This window comes from Bufo gargarizans, chromosome 6, assembly GCF_014858855.1.
Source record: "Bufo gargarizans isolate SCDJY-AF-19 chromosome 6, ASM1485885v1, whole genome shotgun sequence".
NCBI classification, from domain to species: domain Eukaryota; kingdom Metazoa; phylum Chordata; class Amphibia; order Anura; family Bufonidae; genus Bufo; species Bufo gargarizans.
The window spans coordinates 358,938,117-358,958,344 of NC_058085.1; the positions used below are offsets into that span (position 1 = coordinate 358,938,117).

General features: G+C 41.6%; 1 protein-coding gene across 2 annotated transcripts in view; it reads left to right on the forward strand.

The window, feature by feature from the left end:
- Positions 1-20,228, forward strand: part of EXOC6 (exocyst complex component 6) — a 265,734-nt gene that overhangs the window by 81,682 nt on the left and 163,824 nt on the right. For both annotated transcript variants that reach the window (XM_044297928.1, XM_044297929.1), the window contains exons 5-7: positions 6,783-6,828; positions 17,323-17,527; positions 19,061-19,216. In XM_044297928.1, the coding sequence (XP_044153863.1) occupies positions 6,783-6,828; positions 17,323-17,527; positions 19,061-19,216 (407 nt within the window). The remainder of the gene's footprint in view (positions 1-6,782; positions 6,829-17,322; positions 17,528-19,060; positions 19,217-20,228) is intronic.

Here is a 20,228-nt window from a genome sequence, read left to right on the forward strand (position 1 = left end):
TCTATAGTGCGCTCAGATAAGCGGCTGCCAGATGCCTCTGTTACTGTTTATCTTGGGCAGAACATTACCTGCGGACAGAAGAAAGGTCAGTCGTTCAATATCTCCTCGCATGTTAACAGTTGGTCTATCATTCCCTTCTGACGTTAGATTTATAATTTTTACAAAGTCAGTGGGGTGTGCCAATTTTTTATGAAGTCAGTGGGGTCTGCCAAATGTTTCTTAAGTCAGTGAGGTCTGCCAAAAATAACTAATCCCTATAAGCACCTTTGCGATATAGGAAAAGATCTGAATTCACCAATTTCTGCAGAATCTGCACAGGTTTAAGGGTGTATTCAATCGAACATGCAAACCGCGGATCTGCAAAACACAGGCACCAGCCATGTGCATCGTGCATCCTGGTGCGAAACCATTGACTTCAAGATCTGGTGAAAGATAAGACATGTTCTATCCTTTGCGGCATGGAGGTATTGGCCCGGAACCACACAGAAGTGCTTCAGTTTGTTTCTGTGTGCTTCCAGGTCCTTGCCTCTGCTCTATGAAAGATAGTACACTCGTGGCCAAAAGTTTTGAGAATTACATAAATATTGGAAATTGGAAAAGTTGCTGCTTAAGTTTTTATAATAGCAATTTGCATATACTCCAGAATGTTATGAAGAGTGATCAGATGAATTGCATAGTCCTTCTTTGCCATGAAAATTAACTTAATCCCAAATAAACCTTTCCACTGCATTTCATTGCTGTCATTAAAGGACCTGCTGAGATCATTTCAGTAATCGTCTTGTTAACTCAGGTGAGAATGTTGACGAGCACAAGGCTGGAGATCATTATGTCAGGCTGATTGGGTTAAAATGGCAACCTTGACCTGTTAAAAGGAGGGTGATGCTGGAAATCATTGTTCTTCCATTGTTAACCATGGTGACCTGCAAAGAAACGCGTGCAGCCATCATTGCGTTGCATAAAAATGGCTTCACAGGCAAGGATATTGTGGCTACTAAGATTGCACCTCAATCAACAATTTATAGGATCATCAAGAACTTCAAGGAAAGAGGTTCAATTCTTGTTAAGAAGGCTTCAGGGAGTCCAAGAAAGTCCAGCAAGCGCCAGGATTGTCTCCTAAAGAGGATTCAGCTGCGGGATCGGAGTGCCACCAGTGCAGAGCTTGCTCAGGAATGGCAGCAGGCAGGTGTGAGCGCATCTGCACGCACAGTGAGGCGAAGACTTTTGCAAGATGGCCTGGTGTCAAGAAGGGCAGCAAAGAAGCCACTTCTCTCCCAAAAAAACATCAGGGACAGATTGATCTTCTGCAGAGAATATGGTGAATGGACTGCTGAGGACTGGGGCAAAGTCATATTCTTCGATGAAGCCTCTTTCCGATTGTTTGGAGCATCAGGAAAAAGGCTTGTCCGGAGAAGAAAAGGTGAGCGCTACCATCAGTCCTGTGTCATGCCAACAGTAAAGCATCCTGAGACCATTCATGTGTGGGGTTGCTTCTCATCCAAGGGAGTGGGCTCACTCACAATTTTGCCCAAAAACACAGCCATGAATAAAGAATGGTACCAAAACACCCTCCAACAGCAACTTCTTCCAACAATCCAACAACAGTTTGGTGAAGAACAATGCATTTTCCAGCACGATGGAGCACCGTGCCATAAGGCAAAAGTAATAACTAAGTGGCTCGGGGACCAAAACGTTGACATTTTGGGTCCATGGCCTGGAAACTCCCCAGATCTTAATCCCATTGATAACTTGTGGTCAATCCTCAAGAGGCGGGTGGACAAACAAAAACCCCCTATTTCTGACAAACTCCAAGAAGTGATTATGAAAGAATGGGTTGCTATCAGTCAGGAATTGGCCCAGAAGTTGATTGAGAGCATGCCCAGTCGAATTGCAGAGGTCCTGAAAAAGAAGGGCCAACACTGCAAATACTGACTCTGCATAAATGTCATGTAATTGTCGATAAAAGCCTTTGAAACGTATGAAGTGCGTATAATTATATTTCACTACATCACAGAAACAACTGAAACGATTAAAATATCTAAAAGCAGTTTAGCAGCAAACTTTGTGAAAACGAATATTTGTGTCATTCTCAAAACTTTTGGCCACGACTGTACATGTCCTATCTTTCGCCGCATCTTGTCTATTGCTGAACCATTGAAGTCAATGGGTCTGCACCACAATACAGCGTGCACATGGCTGGTGCCCATGTTTTGTGGATAAGCGGTTTGCGGTCCCACGGTCTTGTGAATGTGGCCTAATATTTATTTGTGGCAGACCAACTGTATTTAGGGGAAAGATAAATCAGGCATGTATAAGAGCTCGGTGTCTCGCGGCAACTTATTCCTCACTCTCTGTTTAAATAATGATGCATGGTCGGCCAATCTGCATGTTTTTATGACAGTTGGAAGGGACAGTATTGAGTCCACATCTATGTCATGTGTATCACTTTAAAGCGGCTCTGTCACCAGGATCAACCCTATTAACCATCATGCTGAACTAAAAAACTATACCTTTCTTTTGTCTGTACAATAAATAGCTGCAGAGTAATCTGCGTTTTTATTCAGATGCAAATGAGCAATTGGAGCACTCAGAGGCGGGGCTGAAAATTCTGAGCACTGCTCGGTAACACCCCCTGTGCTCTGCACACGCCCCCTACCTTTGATTGACAGGGCTAAACATCAGGCTTAGGACAGAGCTTTGTCCTGGCTTATATAGATCTACTGTATATATGTGTATTATACACACTGTACTAAAGCTTCATCACACTGGGATCTGCTCAGAAAGCTAATCTACATATTACTACTTTATTCATAGGCAGAATGTATGATCATATGAGTGCGGGACAATAGCCCCGAGGGTGGCCTGATACGCACAGTATCATGGTAACCAATAATGCTGTGCGCACGATGTATACCGCTCCGGGACATATGACCCGCTCAAGGACCGTATGTCTCGGAGGACATAGGGTCGTGTGCATGAGCCTAAAACCAACAGCTTCACCTCTAAGCTATATCATCACCACACATGGATACATGGTTTTTCTATGCTTATAAGCTAACACATAGTACTGGTGTCTGTATAATCATACATTTTGCCTGTGAATAAAGCAGTAATATGTAGATTAGCTTTCTGAGCAGATCTCAGTGTGATGAAGCTATAGTACAGAGTGTGTATAATACACATATATATACAGTAGATATAAGTGGTCTCTACAGATGGGAACTTACACTGTCAACCTTGTCTGTCCTGGGTCTAGGCCTATAAAATTTGTGGTACCTATCACATTAACGATCTGCCAGCAGCATTTTATTGCGCAGGAGAAGCTGACTTAAAATATAGGTTTCTGGGAAAAGAGTCAATACAACTTATAATTTATTCATTGAAATCTCTGGTCTTCCTATGCTTAGGAGTCCAGTGGGAGGTCCTAATCAGTGTTCGACAGGTAGCTGTGTACGCTCACATACAGGTGTCAATCACTGAGTAGGACTACCCAATGAACTTCTTAGCATTGAAAGAGCAGAGATTTCATACAGATTTGTTTTCCCTCAAACCTATGCATTCGGAAAGTCTTCAGACCCTTTCACTTTTTTCACATTTTGTTATGTTGCCACCTTGTGCTAAAATGAAAAAAATAAATTTTGAATTTTCCCCATAATTTTGCACTCAATACCCCATTATGAGGGGGGGGGGGGAAGAATTTTAGCATTTTTGGCAAATGTATTAACAAGGAAAATCAAAAATTTCGCTTGGACATAAATATTCAGACCCATTAGTATGATCCTTGAAATCTAGCTCTGGTCCTCTCATTTCTCTTGATTAGAGTCCACCTGTGGTAAATTCAGCTGACGTGATTTGGCCTGTCTATATGAAGTCTCACAGCTGCCAATGCACATCAGAGCAAAAACCAAACCATGAGGAGGAATGAACTGCCTGTAGAGATCAGAGTCAGGATTGTGTGGAGGCACAGATCTGGAGAAGGGTATAACAATGTTTGCTGGACTGAAAGTTTCCAAGAGCACATTGGCCTCCATACTTCTTAAATGGAAGAAGTTTGAAACAACCAGGGTTCTTCCTAGAGTTAACCACCCCACCAAATTAAGTAATCGCGGGGAAAAGGGCCTTTGTAAGAGAGGTGTCTAAGAACCCAATGGTCACTCTGGCTGAGCGCCAAAGATCCTGTGTGCAGATGGGAGAAACTTCTAGAAAGTCAAACATCACTGCAGCACTCCTCCAATCTGGGCTTTATGGCAGAGTGGCCAGAAAGAAGCCTCTCCTCAGTAAAAGACACATGAAAGCCCACCTGCAACGTGCAATAAAGCACCTAAAGGACTCTCGGACTGTGAGATTGAACTTTTTGGCCTCAATTCTAAGGCCCCTTCCACACGGGCGTTGCGGGAAAATGTGCGGGTGCGTTGCGGGAACACCCACGATTTTTCTGCGCCAGTGCAAAACATTGTCATGCGTTTTGCACTCGCGTGAGAAAAATCGCGCATGTTTGGTACCCAAACCTGAACTTCTTCACAGAAGTTCAGGCTTGGGATCGTTATTCTGTAGATTGTATTATTTTCCCTTATAACATGGTTATAAGGGAAAATAATAGCATTCTGAATACAGAATGCATAGTAAAATAGGGCTGGAGGGGTTAAAAAAAAATAAAAATTAATTTAACTCACCTTAGTCCACTTGTTCGCGTAGCCGGCATCTCCTTCTGTCTTCATCTTAGCTTTTTGTAGCAACAAGGACCTTTGGTGATGTCACAGTCATCACATGATCCATCACCATGGTAAAAGATCATGTGATGACCGGAGTGACGTCATCACAGGTCCTGTTCATGTAATTAATGCTCACCCCAGGTCCTGTTCAGCAAAGGAGACGCCGGGCTACGTGAACAAGTGGACTAAGGTGAGTTAAATAATTTTAAAAAAAAATTTAACCCCTCCAGCGCTATTTGACTATGCATTCTGTATTCAGAATGCTATTATTTTCCCTTATAACCATGTTATAAGGGAAAATAATAATGATCGGGTCTCCATCCCGATCGTCTCCTAACAACCATAAGTGAAAATCGCAACGAAACTGCACTTGCTTGCGGATGCTTGCGATTTTCACGCAACCCCATTCACTGGGGCTTGCTTTGCGTGGATTATCGCACTGCAACGCACAAAGAGGAACATGCTGCGATTTTCATGCAACGCATAAGTGATGCGTGAAAATCACCGCTCGTGTGAACAGCCCCATAGAAATGAATGGGTCGGTATTCAGTGCGGGTGCAATGCGTTCAACTCACGCATCGCATCCGTGCGGAATACTCGCCCGTGTGAAAGGGGCCTAAGTGTCATGTCTGGAGGAAACCAGGCATTGCTCATCACCTGCCCAATACCATCCCTACAGTGACCCTGACAGAGCTTGAGAGGATCTGCAGAGAAGGATGACAGAAAATCCCCAAATCCAGGTGTGCAAACCTTGTTGTATCATACTCATGAAGACTGGAGATTTCTAGCATTCTGTTTTTACTTTCTCATTATGGGCTATTGAGTTCAAAATGACGGGGGAAAAACTTGATTTTTTTTTTGTTTTAGGCCATAATATTACGAAATTTGAAAAAGTTAATGGGTCTGAAGACTTTCCAAATGCACTGTATCAATCAGCTCAGCTCCTTCTATAGATTGCACAGCATTTGCAAGCTGACAGATTCCCTTCAATTCTTACCCAAATCAGTGGTGAAAAAAATCCAAAATGGCATACGGACTTTTCCTAAGAAAAGTTTGGGGGCCACATGATGGTGTTGACAATAGTCAGAAATGTTATAAACTGGCCTTTTCTGTAGTGTTTGACCAGCTATTAGACACGAGGGTTGGGTCTGAAGATCTGTAGACAATCTAAAGCTGGTCATGCAAATTAGATGATTGTTGGCCAAACCCATCAATTTGGTTGAGAATGGGTGATGTGTATGAGACGGGAAGAATCCGGGTGCAGACTTTTTTTTTTCTTCTGTTTTTAAAACATTTAAGATGCTTGCTGTCAAAAATGTCTCTTGCTGTCTGTCACCTTAGTGACTTTTTGCTTGTCCCTTAGGATCTGTCAAAGTTTAAAAGTTTTAAAGGTTTAAAAATCTGCTGTTGGCTCTTTGATTTTGTTGTAGTTTTTCTAATGGACGCCTAATTTCCTTGTAGAGGTCTATTAGAAACCATTATTTGGAAGCTATAAAGGAAAGCGACAGTGCAATTGATGTGCCAGGGAAACAAATTTCAACTTGTACACAAGAGAGGGACGTAGAAATAAAAACTTGCTCTTGGAGCAGTTTGCTATGAGCTCTGTATCTCTCGGGGCAGAGCTGGTTTTGTGCTCCGGAGGCCAGAAATGGGCATTTGTTAATTGAAAAACAAAAGCAACGATCTGAGCTTTGTTCGTAGTAGCGTCAGGTCTCTCAGGGTCCTGCCTCAAACCACCTAAGGTGAAAACTGGAGATGACGCTTGACCACAGGACCTCGCTAACACCTAAGCTGTTGTCTTCTAATGGTAGGTGATCATTAGCCATTAATATAAGGACTTTATGAAAATATAGGATTTAGGTGATGGTCAACTGTTCTATAAAAATATATATTATATTCATGGGCTGAAAGTTTTTTTTTTTTTTTGTATAGTGAAAAGTTCTGCAGCTTGGAATTATACAGGAGCCGGAGCTGTAGCACTAATATATATGTATATTCTTCATCTTTTGCACAGTATTAAAGTTATGTTATTGTGTTTAATGGTTTCTCTTTTATGTCTGTTTTTATGTTTAGCCTTAGAAATGTACAGCAAATTAAAGGAACAAATGAGCGGAAAAAGGTAAGTTGAATATCAGGTTTGTAGAAAATAAACTTAAAGGGGCTGTCCGAGTTATATCTATATATGTTACGGTGGCTTATAACATTATTAAAAATACATTTGTAATTTACTCACGTAATTTATTCTGCCGTGTTTCTGCTCGACTGATGCGGGTCACGTGACCCCTGACGTCATCCACCAGTCTCTGGTGGTGACGTTTCGTGTACAGGCTTCTCCCGGCTTGAGGGAGTGACCCGGCTCTGTACGTGAAACGTCAGAGCCTTGTGTGCCCGCCCCCTCTCTCTCCTCTGGCTGCCGCGGCTCCTTTGAGGGTATGCGCATGCGCGATCCTTACCAGTGCTGGCAGGTGTGTGAAAAGATTCAATGGTGTGCCCGCTCCCTCCCTGTGATCCACCAGTGTGCCCGTTCCCCTGCATCTGGCAATCTTTACCAGTGCCGACAGCCTCAGCAAGTTACCATTGCCCTACTCCACTGGCCATCAGAAACAGAACCAACCACTCCCAGGAACATCACAAAGTAAATCATTGTCCGTCATATAGTTATAGCTTAGATAGATATAGCTGTCATATAGCTTATAGATAAGAAATTCCACGGCACATCCAAAGCGTAAAAAACAAGTAGATACTTTTATTCACCAGACAGCAATGTTTCGGTCCACTTGCTGGGACCTTTCTCAAGCAGTCACTGCTTGAGAAAGGTTCCAGCAAGTGGACCGAAACGTCGCTGTCTGGTGAATAAAAGTATCTACTTGTTTTTTACGCCTTGGATGTGCCGTGGAATTTCTTATCTATTTGATATCTTGGGGGTGGATCGTCCCTACAGCTGTTGGCACTCTGCATCTACAAGTTAAACTGCTGTGCTGCCCAGCTTTTGTATCTTCTTTAGATATAGTTCAGATACATATAGCTGTCATATAGCTTAGATACATATAGTTGTCATATAGCTTAGAAACATATAGCGGTCATATAGCTTAGATACATATAGCTGTCATATAGCTTAGATACATATAGCTGTCATATAGCTTAGATACATATAGCTGTCATATAGCTTAGAAACATATAGCTGTCATATAGCTTAGAAACATATAGCTGTCATATAGCTTAGATACATATAGCTGTCATATAGCTTAGATAGATATAGCTTAGATACATATAGCTGTCATATAGCTTAGATACATATAGCTTAGATACATATAGTTGTCATATAGCTTGGATACATATAGCTGTCATATAGCTTAGAAACATATAGCTGTCATATAGCTTAGATACATATAGCTGTCATATAGCTTAGATACATATAGCGGTCATATAGCTTGGATACATATAGCTGTCATATAGCTTAGAAACATATAGCTGTCATATAGCTTAGATACATATAGCTGTCATATAGCTTAGATACATATAGCTGTCATATAGCTTAGATTAGATACATATAGCTGTCATATAGCTTAGATACATATAGTTGTCATTAAGCTTAGAAACATAGCTTAGATATACATATATAGATTTGTATATAGAGATCTATATATATCATCTATATATAAATATGTATGTGGGAATATAGGAATATATATAGTGATCTATATCTCTATATACATATATAGCTATATACTTCATCAATATATGTATATAGAGATATAGCTTAGTGTATGTGTGTGTGTATGTATGTGTGTGTATATATATATATATATATATACTGTATATACACACACGCAATCTATATATATATATATATATATGGTGAGATATATTTATCGATCGATATCTTTAGATACATATATATCTATATATACCATCTCTCTCTCTATCTATATATATATATATATATATATATATATAGATATAGTATCTGCAATGTGACAGGATGATCTTCTGTCTGTGTGAGCTAGGAGATGATCATGTGACTGTTTTTTAAAAATGCAAAGTTATGATGTGCAGAGCAGGGGGCGGGGAAGGGCAGATTATTCACGCCCACAAATATTCATGAGGGAGGGCTCAGGCATTGTTGGTACACGCCCCCACAGCTTTGCTGCAGCATGGAAACAAAGCAATAATAACAGAACCATGCAAAGGTGTAAGTATGGGGTTTTCTCTTAAGAAATCAAGCTTAACTAATGTATGTCCTGATGAGTTTTATACGTTTTTTTTCTTTTTTTTTCTTTCCATAACTCGGATAACCCCTTTAAAGAAAAACTCCAGTCACTATTTACTCTTAGGGCCCTATTGCACTGCCTGATATTGGGGCAGGACAAGCGCCTATGGATGGCAATCACATCCATTGGTATTTGTTTGCAGCTGCCCATTACACAGACCGATGTGACAGAATGTGGGAGAAACTATTGCTACCACAGTTGTTCCTCACATATTAATTTCTATTGATTATTGGCAGCACATCCCCGATTACTCGTGGTGATGTGCTTTCGATAATCGGGCATTTTTCATTCTGATCAAAGATGCCAATCGGCATAGCTAAGCAGCTGGACGATTATATGGGCCAATTATTGGGAATGAGCATTCCTATGAATGTTTGTTCCTGAATATTGTTCGGTCTAATGGGGCTATTATACTCAAACCCTTCGGTAGGATACTAGTGATCTTCCGATATTCCAGTAATTTCAAGTTATCTCCTACCTACAGGACAAAGGACAACTATTGGATTGGTAAGGCCCCACCATTAGGACCCCTACTAATCATAAGAACAGGGGCACAGTACCCCACAGGGCCCCTTACTATGAACAGAGCAGCAGATTGGGCATGCGCACTACCACGCAGTTCACCTCTATGGGACCTGCCAGAAATAACGAAAAGCTGTACTCTGCTATCTCCGCCAATCCCATATAGATGAATGGAGCAGTAGTGGACATGACAGATTTGCCGCTCTGTCCATTGCAGGGCGCCCTGCAGGATATGGGGCTTCCATTCTCATGATTAATAGGACTCCCTCCGATTACTAGAACAGGGGTCCTGAACTCCCCTATTCCGGTGGCATTTGAATGGAATTGTTGTCACGCATGCACCCTACTGCTCCAATCAGTATCTATAGAACTGATGGAGATAGTGGAGCACTGTACTCTGCTGTCTCAATCCACCCCATAGATCCTGCATGGAGCATCAGGGTGCATTAGTGACCGCCACTCTATTCAGATGTCTCTGAAATGGTGGGCTCAGAAACCCCAATCACTTACATTGCATAGACTACTTGCAGCCAACACTAGTAGAGCTTAGCAGCTAGCTACAACACCAGTTAAGGGCTGGGTAAAGCAGTACAAACATAACTTTATGGAGCTTTTATCATCAGGAGTATTATGAATATGAACTTTTATTCTGCCAGATTCTGCTCCTGCAGGTGCCCAAGGTGGGGCGACATTGTCAAGTGATCTCGCTGCTTCAGAGACCCTTCCCTTGGCTCTGAGTGATGGCTGTTATGGTCTCCTGGTTGGTTGCCACAGTTGTCACTCAGAGCAGAGGGGAGGGGTCCTGAAGCAGCTCAATGCATAGAGTACTTCCTGGTGAAGCCCCACCCTGAGTACCTGCAGAAGCGGAATCTGGCAGAATAAAAGTTCATATTCACACTACTCCTGGTGATAAAGGCTTCACAAAAGGAATGGTTGTATTGCTCTCACCAGACCCTACTTAGTGCTGTCAGAAGTTTAGCATGGTCAAAACTGCTGACAGATTTCCTTTTATAATAAAGCAGTATTCATAAAGGTTCCTGGATTAATAGGGCTGATCCTGTTTACAGATGCTCTTAAGTTGTACCTCTGCATACAGACTTGGCTGCTGTAGAACGTGGTCATCATGAATTGCCCCTGATAGGTACCGGAGGGGGGTTGCAGTTCTCTACTCCTTAGTTAGTAGTCTACCCCTTGAAACAATTTGCCCTAAGCCATGCACATTTACTCTCTCCTCCCATATATCTGATTTTGACAGGGAACAGATGCTGCATATAAATAGTGCAATTTGTCAAAAGCGTAATGAAGGTCTCCGAAAAACAATTTTTAGTTAAACAGCATGAAATGTAATGAAAATATAATCATAGGAGAGAGAATATTATCCCTTAATATTTTATACCATCTAAAACAATTTAAGGAGCGACAATAAATGAGATCCTTGGGGAGCACAGTTGGAAGAGAGGAATAATGATCTCTTCCTAGCTCATTAATATCTCCTTAATCTATCATAACACATTAGAAATGAATTTACAGTTTACACAGTAAGGCTATTGACCTTGGATGTGTCCTTTCCAGAAACAGACGCCAGCCATCTTTCTCCCATGTACTGATCTACAGCATTTCCATGTACCTTCCGTGTCCGGTTTATGTCATTTCTTTACCTTTAGTGTCACTTCACGCTGAAATTCAAGCGTTTTGTGTAATTTTTTGTTCTCCTTTTAGATATGTTATCTTCAAGTTCTAATCCTCATGGCGTTTTAGGTCCAAAATGTGGTGTAGATTGATTATTATTTTTTTATATATCTTTGTGGCAGTTGAAGCCACTCTGGGGCTTCGGGATTCAGTTGGAAAAGAACATTCTGGCTGCCACCACTAGAGGGAGCTTATCATTGATTCAGTGTCCAACCGCTTGTGCTGGTGATAGCAGCAGATTTGAAGCTCTGTATCAGAAGAACGGAGAACTGACTGATATAGAGCTTTATAAAGAACTGATCAGCATAGATTTTTGATTAGTAATGTAATTATTTATGGAGATGACAGTTCTAGTTGTCTAAAGTAATATAAATGGTATATCACTGTAGTAAAAATTATTGTGTCCTCTACATTTACAGATCATGTAATCAGGTTTATAATAGTCTATAGTGTTTTCATTCATGGGTTGCCAAATACATACTGTTGTGAACAGGCTGGTACTACCCTCTGAGGGGCCGACAAATAACCCCAATGTTTCCTGAATGTGAGTTTATCCAGTGAGGAGTCCCTGGTCTCTGAGAGGATGGAGACAGCACGTCCTTTTCTTGGTATTTTATTCCAGATGCAACGTTTCGGCTAAGAAGCATGCTTGAAAAAGGCTTCTTACCTTAAACGTTGCATCTGGAATAAAATACCAAGAAAAGGACGTGCTGTCTCCTTCCTATCTTTTTGTTTTGGATTACCCCACTGATTATGGGAAAGCTTACCGCTTTCTCTGGAGACGTGCACTCACCACTGACTACTATATGTGCTGTCAAACCCCCCCCCCCCCTTCCTTATGATGGTCTCTGTCTTTGGCAGACTGCTTGGCTGTGATTGTATTTAAAGGGGTTCTCCGGTAATTAAGAAAATAAAATTATTGAAAATACTTAAACATTACTTTATTATAAATATATTTCCAAATACCTTTCATTAGTTATAATGGCTTGTTTTGGCTAGAGAGAAATCGTTAGGGGAAATAAAATGGCTGCCGTCCTATTACTACACACAAAACCTGTCCTAATCACACAGCAGGAGAAGTTGCTTCACAACACTGAGCTAAAGAGCTGCCTCATCCTCCTCTCTGCTTTACTTGTCAGGGATTGTGATCCTGAATACGGCAGATAACATCTTTAGCTGAATCTCTGTAGGAATGGCGTTCATGAGGAGACATGAAGTACAGAGAGGAGATGAGGGTCTGGCTAATGGGCAGCAGTTGTATGCAGTCTCCATTACCACAGCCCCACATTACCGTAGTCTGTCCTGTCCCTCGTCTCTGTACTTCATGTCTCCTCATGAACTCCCTTCCTACAGAGATTTAGCTGAAGATCTTATCATATGTATTCAGGATTATAATCCTTGTAGGAGAGGAGAATGAGGCAGCTCTTTAGCTCAGTGTTGTGAAATAACTTGTCCTCCTGTATGATTAGGACAGGGTCTGTGTGTACTAATTGGATAACGGCCATTTTATTTCTCCTAATGATTGCTCCCTAGACATAACGAGCAATTATAACTAATAAAAGGTATTTGGGAATATATTTATAATAAAGTAATATTTAAGTTTTTTTCATTTTCTTAATTCCCAGAGAAACCCGTTACAGGGGTTTTACCATCATAGACCCCTATGGCTTTTTCACAAATAATCTGAAGAATCTTAAAGAGGACGATACTTCAGACATGTCTGTTTTATTAAATGATTTTATTCCTCATGTAATATTGATTGTGGAGCATCTTTTCATGGAAATCTTTGTTGTTCTGTTCCTCAGTTATTGCTACTAGAAGTTTACTGAAAAATCTGCAACTGGGTGTTACCAGTGGGGTGTGTCCCTGCACAGTCTGAAGCTGTCCAGTCAGTGCTGCCCTTGTCAGACTGTGCAGGGACGCACCATCAACCGGTAACACCCAGTTGTGTATGGAGCCTCCCTGGTGGCAGATATTGGAGGAAAGAAGGATCGGGCTATTGGATTTCAGCATGTCCGATCCTTATGCTTCTTGGAAAATAAGCACTGCCAGAGGAGCCTGACAGCAGTCTGTAAAAATACAAAAGAGAAGTTTAGTTTGTTCTACCAAAGTTTTGCTTTAACAAATGATTTTCCTTAAAAAGTTGCTTTAAATTACACCAAATGTAAGATTCTGGTATTTTAATAAGTATCTTCAGCAAGAAAATGATGGAATTTGATTTAAGTCGGCAAGGAATTTACGTATCCAAGACTTGCGCTCACACCAAATTCAAGCTACACACGACAATGACTAATTGCACCAAGTGTCAAACGCAGTCAATACGACATAAATCTTGACCTGCAAATGACCTACAAATTAAAAAAGACTCAAAGCTCCCATCCGAGCAGATGTTGAAAGGGCAAGGCCTTGAGCTGGAGATATATATAATTAGCAAGGGGCTCAAGAATGGGTTTAAGTTGGATTATGCTAATTCTGATTTCAGTAACAGCATTGAAAACCCCTTCCAGATGAACCAACAGTGTTGTGATAAGCTGATTTGTATAATTTGAATAAAACCGTTTATATGATTTTAATGCCGTTATGGAATTATCTCCCAAGAGGTCACGCCATGTAGAGCTGCTCTTTTGAAAATTGGATGAAAGAGTCTTGAAACTCATCTGCGGCATTCTAATTTACAGCTTACACCGACCTACAGATTCACACGTTCACTGACCACGTTATTTATTTTAACGTCTTGCCAGTTTGATCCTATTAACCGCAACCACAGCTCCGTGCCCAACAAAATAACATTTGCATTGACATATTTTTGCTGCCTTTTTCTTTTTTTTTAGCTGTTTTTCTTTTTCCTTGTGTTGGAAGTAACACGAGGCGAGTGTACAGCCTAAATCGAAATTCGGATTTTCCAGGTTAGGTGGAATCACAATTAAATGTGAAGTTCTTGGGGTTTCATAACTTAGACCAATGGTAGCCAAATAGTAGATTGTGATCCACAGGTAGACCTCGCAGTATTGACATATGGATTTCGCTCCTAAAGGTCCCCATACACATAAGAAAAGTTGGTGTGAAAGAAGGATCGACCATGTTGAATTTGAATGCCAAAATAAGATAAGTCTCCATCAGAGGTGTCTGGTATTGGCATACCCTACTTGATAGCTATTTCTCCACAATCGCCAAGTGTGTTCTCAGTGGAGAATATGCTGCTGCCAAACATCTCTTAAGAAGAGTTAGGATTAAGCATGTTGAAATCCCTCATGCCCAACCCTTCTTTCTCTCTGATAATCAAGGTAAAGTTAGGACACTGCCATAAATATTAGATGGTTGGCTGGTTCCAACCATCTAACATTCACCTGATGTTAATGGCCACCTTTAGAAAAAAAATCACCTTCTGATCCTCAGCTGTGTCATGTGACCAGCACTCTGACTTTCCAAATAACACAGCATCTTATATGTGGACAGGAAGCCAGTTTCTCTATGTATCCCCATGGGAGCCTCAATGTCAGTCTCATAGGAAGGAATAGAGAAGCTGACATCCTGTCTTGAGTCAGCTGGAGAGGCAGTGTGTTGGTCACATGACACAGCTGAGGAGCAGAAGGGAGGTTATAACTCACAAATGCAGTCTCTGGTAAGAAGGTTGCTGTCACTACAATTTACATCATGTACCTTTCTAACAGATCAGAATTTTTATTTTTTTGTGGAATTGCTTCTTTAAGGTCCCATGCACATTCAATATCTGTTGGCCGACAGCTGTCTCTCCCGGCTCCCGTAAGGTTTCCCCATACACGTTTGGCTTAAACGAATGTGTATGTGTATTCTATGGGGAGAGCAGAGAACTTGTGGAGGCTGCTTAATCTACTGGGAGAACAAAAAGATTAATTTCACCAGATCCTTCTCTCCCTCACATCATCTGTCGGGGGAGCTTTTCAAGAGAAACCACACTCCCTTTTCACCAAGTCATGCCCCCTTATGGGCATGGCATAAAAAGTGTCTAAAACCCTCAATAGGTGTAAGGCATGTGCGCCAAAACATTTGCAATTGTAAATCTGCTTCATACCTGTCACAGAATGCTATAGTATATCACGAGGATACTGCAGAATATTCTGATCGGGGGGAGGGGTGGCGGTCCGACCCTGTGATACGTAGAACAATGGGAAAGAGGGAATGATCAGTAAATGTCATGTCATAGGTTATCCCCTTTAGGGTCCATTCACACGTCCGCAAAATGGGTACGCATCCATTCAGTTTTTGTGGAACGGGTGCAGACCCATTAATTTTCAATAGGGCCGGAATGTGCTTTCTGCATCCGTGCTTCCGTTTCCGCAAAAAAATAGAACATGTCCTATTCTTGTCCGCAATTGCGGACAAAATTAGGCATTTTCTATTATAGTGCCGGCGATGTGCGGTCCGCAAACTGCGGAATGCACTTTGCCAGTGTCCGTGTTTTGCGGATCTGCAAAACACTTATGGACGTGTGAATGGACCCTTAATCAAAGACTATAATGAGGATGTTTTTAGCTGAATCATCAGCAAATGTTTTCATTGCCTGGTCTCGTGTTCAGATGACCTTTATATTTTATAATTCCAGTTTTTCCAGTCAAAGCATTGCAGTAATGGTGCCTTACTGTCTGTAACTCTGTAGCATTGCACTTTTCACAGACACTGTAGAAAGATAAAACCGTTGTGTTGTTTTGCAGAGTCCATTATAAAATCGATAAAATACTGTAAATACCCTATTAAAACTGAACACAGAACGGAAAGATATTCTTTAATAAGGTACAGAGGCCATCAGTTCTATCAGTAGGAAGGGACTAATGTGAAGAGGACCTTTCATTGATTTTATTTTTTTAAGTTCAATTAAATACCTTTCTTTGCCGGTTAGCCCCCACTGATGCTGCCATCCTGCCAGTTTAAAAAAAATAATATATCGCTTGTACGCTGTGCCCCCCTGATTTTTTTCCGCCCAGTATGTTAATGCTGAGCATCGGTACAGGGAGGAGGAGATGCCAGGGTTTCTCAATAGGCGTCCCCTTCTTCCTGGCTGTAGCGCGGTCCAATCACAGTGGACAGCGTCACAGCCAGGGGGAAGGTGAGCTTTTTTTCTCCCCGGCTGTGACGCTCTACGCTGTGATTGGATCGCGGCACAGCCAGGGAGAAGGAGACGCCTATTGAGAAACCCTGGCATCTCCTCCTCCCTGTACCGATGCTCAGCATTAACATACTGGGCGGGAAAAGACACAGCGGGGCGTACAAGCAATATAAAAAAATAAATAAAAAAATAGCCACCTGGCAAAGAAAGATATTTAATTTAACTAAAAAAAAAAAATCTATGAAAGGTCCTCTTTAATGGACAGCAAACAGAATTGTACAAGTCAGTGACAGGCAGCCGCTGCCAAGGCATACCGTAAAAGATCATGGGATGTGTCAGGATAGATGCACATGATGAGAACATAGTACAATCAGACTGCTCATACATTATTGACTATAGTTTTAGACCATAGTGGTAGGATAATATGTACACTATATTTTTCCAACGTTACTATGTTACAAGTAACCAAACCTCCCAGGGCGAAACTGCAAGAAGTAAGGAAAGTAATGGTGATACATAAACCATCCACTCATTGTTACAAAACAGCCTTCCATAAATGAATAGTATAGGTGAATATAAGTAACTTTTTCATATATCTTATTAAAGAAAAGGCTTATATCTGCTTTTATCAGACTGCTTTGTTCTTCCCTACTTTGACATCAATGGAAAGAGGGGGGAAGAGACACAAACTGAAGTTTCTTAGCTCTGCTACACCTAGCACTTTTGACACTACTATATGTAGTAATGTAAGAGTCTACCACTATGAGGTAATAAATCACATTCTAGCTGGCTGCAGCCTCCTCCTCTTTCCATAGATTTTTTTGTGTGAGGCTGGAGACTGAGATGAGTGCTATTAGAGATAAGAGGCTGAGTGAAGGCAAAGAGGGGGAAAGCAGCCTGAAAAGTCCAGGAGGAAGCATAATTCTTTCATAAGATATATTACAAAGTTTCTTATATTCACCTGTACTGTTCATTTCTGAAAGCTCATTTATACCTCGTACTTGGTGTTATTTTCTCACAGTAAAGTTGTGTCTCTTCTCATACACAGATATTATTCTGCTCTAAAGACGATGGAACAACTTGAACATGTTTATCTCCCCAAAGTGTCCCAGTATCGCTTCTGTCAAATCATGGTAGAGAATCTTCCCAAGTTACGAGAAGAGATCAAGGAGATCTCCATGTCTGGTCTCAAAGACTTTTTGGAAAGTATCAGGAAGCATTCTGACAAAATTGGAGAGACTGCAATGAAACAGGTGAATTTAATTTCTTGTGTAGAGTCAAAGACGAGCTTTTTCTAAAAAATTTCTTGCCCCTACAAAATTATGAAACCAGATACTGGCTTTTAAAAAGCACTTAACCTTCTACTTAACGCTGGAACAGTAAAGCAGTAAGACCAATACCGTGTTTTCATCAATATTCCCTTCTCAATTTGGGGCTTAAGATGTGAAAAGGGCTTGCTTATAGCGGAAAGTTTCAGATTCTCATTGGTTGTGTTACTAGAGATCATCCATGAGGTTGGAGTTTGTTGAGATATAAGATATAATAAATTGCATGCACCAATCACCTGAATAGAGCTAGAGGAAAAAACCATTCTGGCTTCCTGGTGCCACCACTAGAGGGAGCGGGGGAGCTAACGGCATACTGTTCATACATTTAGCTCAATAAAAATACTGTATACGAGTGCGCTGTCTAGTAGTGGATTGATCCAGCCAGGTGTGCAGTTGATTTGGAGCTCTGTGTCAGAAAAATGTTTCTCTTACACCTGTAAAGGTATATTAAAGTTGTTGTTTTTTTCTTCTTAGACCATTTCTTTAATATGCATATGACCCCTGAGAAATTTGGCAATATTAAGCTGGGGGCAATCAAGCAGCTGCTGCAGGAAGCCATCCAGATGAAGAGCCACCTCTATGACGTCCGAATGCTTTAATAGGGCATATAGAGATGGGTTGTCCTGTTGGGACAGTCTCTTTAAGACATTAATCATGGACCTCTCTGTAGACCTTTCGAAATTAAGATGACATTAAACGGATATTCCAATTACAAAAAATTATCCCCCATCCACAGGATTGTGGGGGTTCTACAGCTAGAAGCCCCGGCGATCACTAGAATGGGGGCCCCAAACCTAGTGAAGCTACCCCTGAAATGGACGGAGCGGCTGGTTGGAATGCGCGCTGCCGCTCTATTAATTCTCTATGAGAGTGCCAGAGATAGCCGAACCGAAGCGAGGATTTCTGACCAGCCTCTCCATTCATTTGGAGCTCCACGGGCCCCCTTTCTCATGATCCCCTATCAGATAGGGGATAACTTTTTATAACTGGAATACTCTTTTAAGTGTATAAATGTGTTAAAGGGGTTCTCCAGGCTTTTAATATTGATGACATATCCTCAGGATTGGTCATAAATATCAGATCGGCGGGGGCCCGACACTTGGTACCTCCACCGAACCCCAGCTGTATGAGGATACTGCACGTTCAGTGCGCACGGGCCATCTCCCTTCTCTCTTCCCGCTCGCTGCTGCTTTGCCATAAACAGCAGTGGTCAGCAAGAAGAAAGAAGGGAGGCGGCACGTGCGTACTTCGCACGCCGTCTTCTCATACAGCTGATTGATAGGGGTGCTGGGTGTCGGACCCCCGCCAATCTGATATTGATGACCGTTCCTGAGCATCAGTCATCAGTATAGGAGATGACTGATATTTTGCCATTTCTTCTACTCTCATGATATACCACTTTATACTTCACTCATAATGGTGATTTATGTTCTATTTCTGTTTTCTCAATGAAAACAGGCACAGCAACAGAAAACATTTCATGCGGCGCTGCACAGACAGACCAACGTTTCTTACAAAAAACCCATATACATCATAAATGGTCATTCTGCAGGAGGAGAGAATGAGGTTACACCAAAAAGTCAGATGTTGGAAGATGAGGACACAGAGGAAGAGGTATGTCTATTTACTAAGGCTCTTGGCATAGGATTGTCCACCGTTGTAAAGAAGGAAGTGCATACGTTGCAGAAAGTAGTGACCACCATGAATTTGAATGAAAAATTGTCCAAACAGTCAAAGAAAATTCTAGTTGTGAAAAAATAAGCTGCTGGTAAGTTTTGGGGTTCCTTACTAGGAAAGATGATCAATGTGGAGGATGAGTAGGAGGATCTCCGGTATGAAGGATCAGCAGCCTAAGGCTACTTTCACACTTGCTTTTTTATTTTCCGGCAAAGAGTTCCGTCCTAGGGGCTCAATACCGGAAAAGAACTGATCAGCTTTATCCCCTTGCATTCTGAATAAAGAGCATTCCGTTCAGGATGCATCAGGATGTCTTCAGTTCAGTCTTCTTGTCTGATCAGGATGGAGAAAATACCGAAGCATGCTACGGTTCTATCTCCGGCCCAAAAAACTGAACACTTGCATGAATGATCCGGCATTTTTTCCCATAGGAATGTACTAGTGCTGGATCCGGCGTAGACCGAAAAAAAGATTGTAACGGATCCGTTTGTCCGTATGACAAACGGACAGACGGATCTGTTCTTACAATGCATTTGTAAGATGGATCAGGATCCTGATCAGTCTTAAAATGCATTCAGTTGGCATACGTTTTGCCGGATCTGGCAGGCAGTTCCGGCGACGGAACTGCCTGCTGGATTCCTCTGCTGCAAGTGTGAAAGTAGCCTAAATCGTAGGTTGTCACTTGCAAAGATACTTACAGAGGTTTTCCAATTTAGAAACGTGATGCTGACTGCCTTTCTGTCTGAAAAAGTTCTGGCGGCAGCCACATCCAAGAGATGGCTGGTTGTAGAGGTGGCTGGGAGTGTCGCCTTGCAGAGGAAGACTGAATGGTCCATGGGTCTAGCCAGCACTATGGCCTCATTATTGTAAGGATAGTTGTGGTCCTGGCAGTTGTCTTCTGATGTGCAGTCCATAGGAAGAATGTCTGTCGAGCACCTGCCTAAATGTT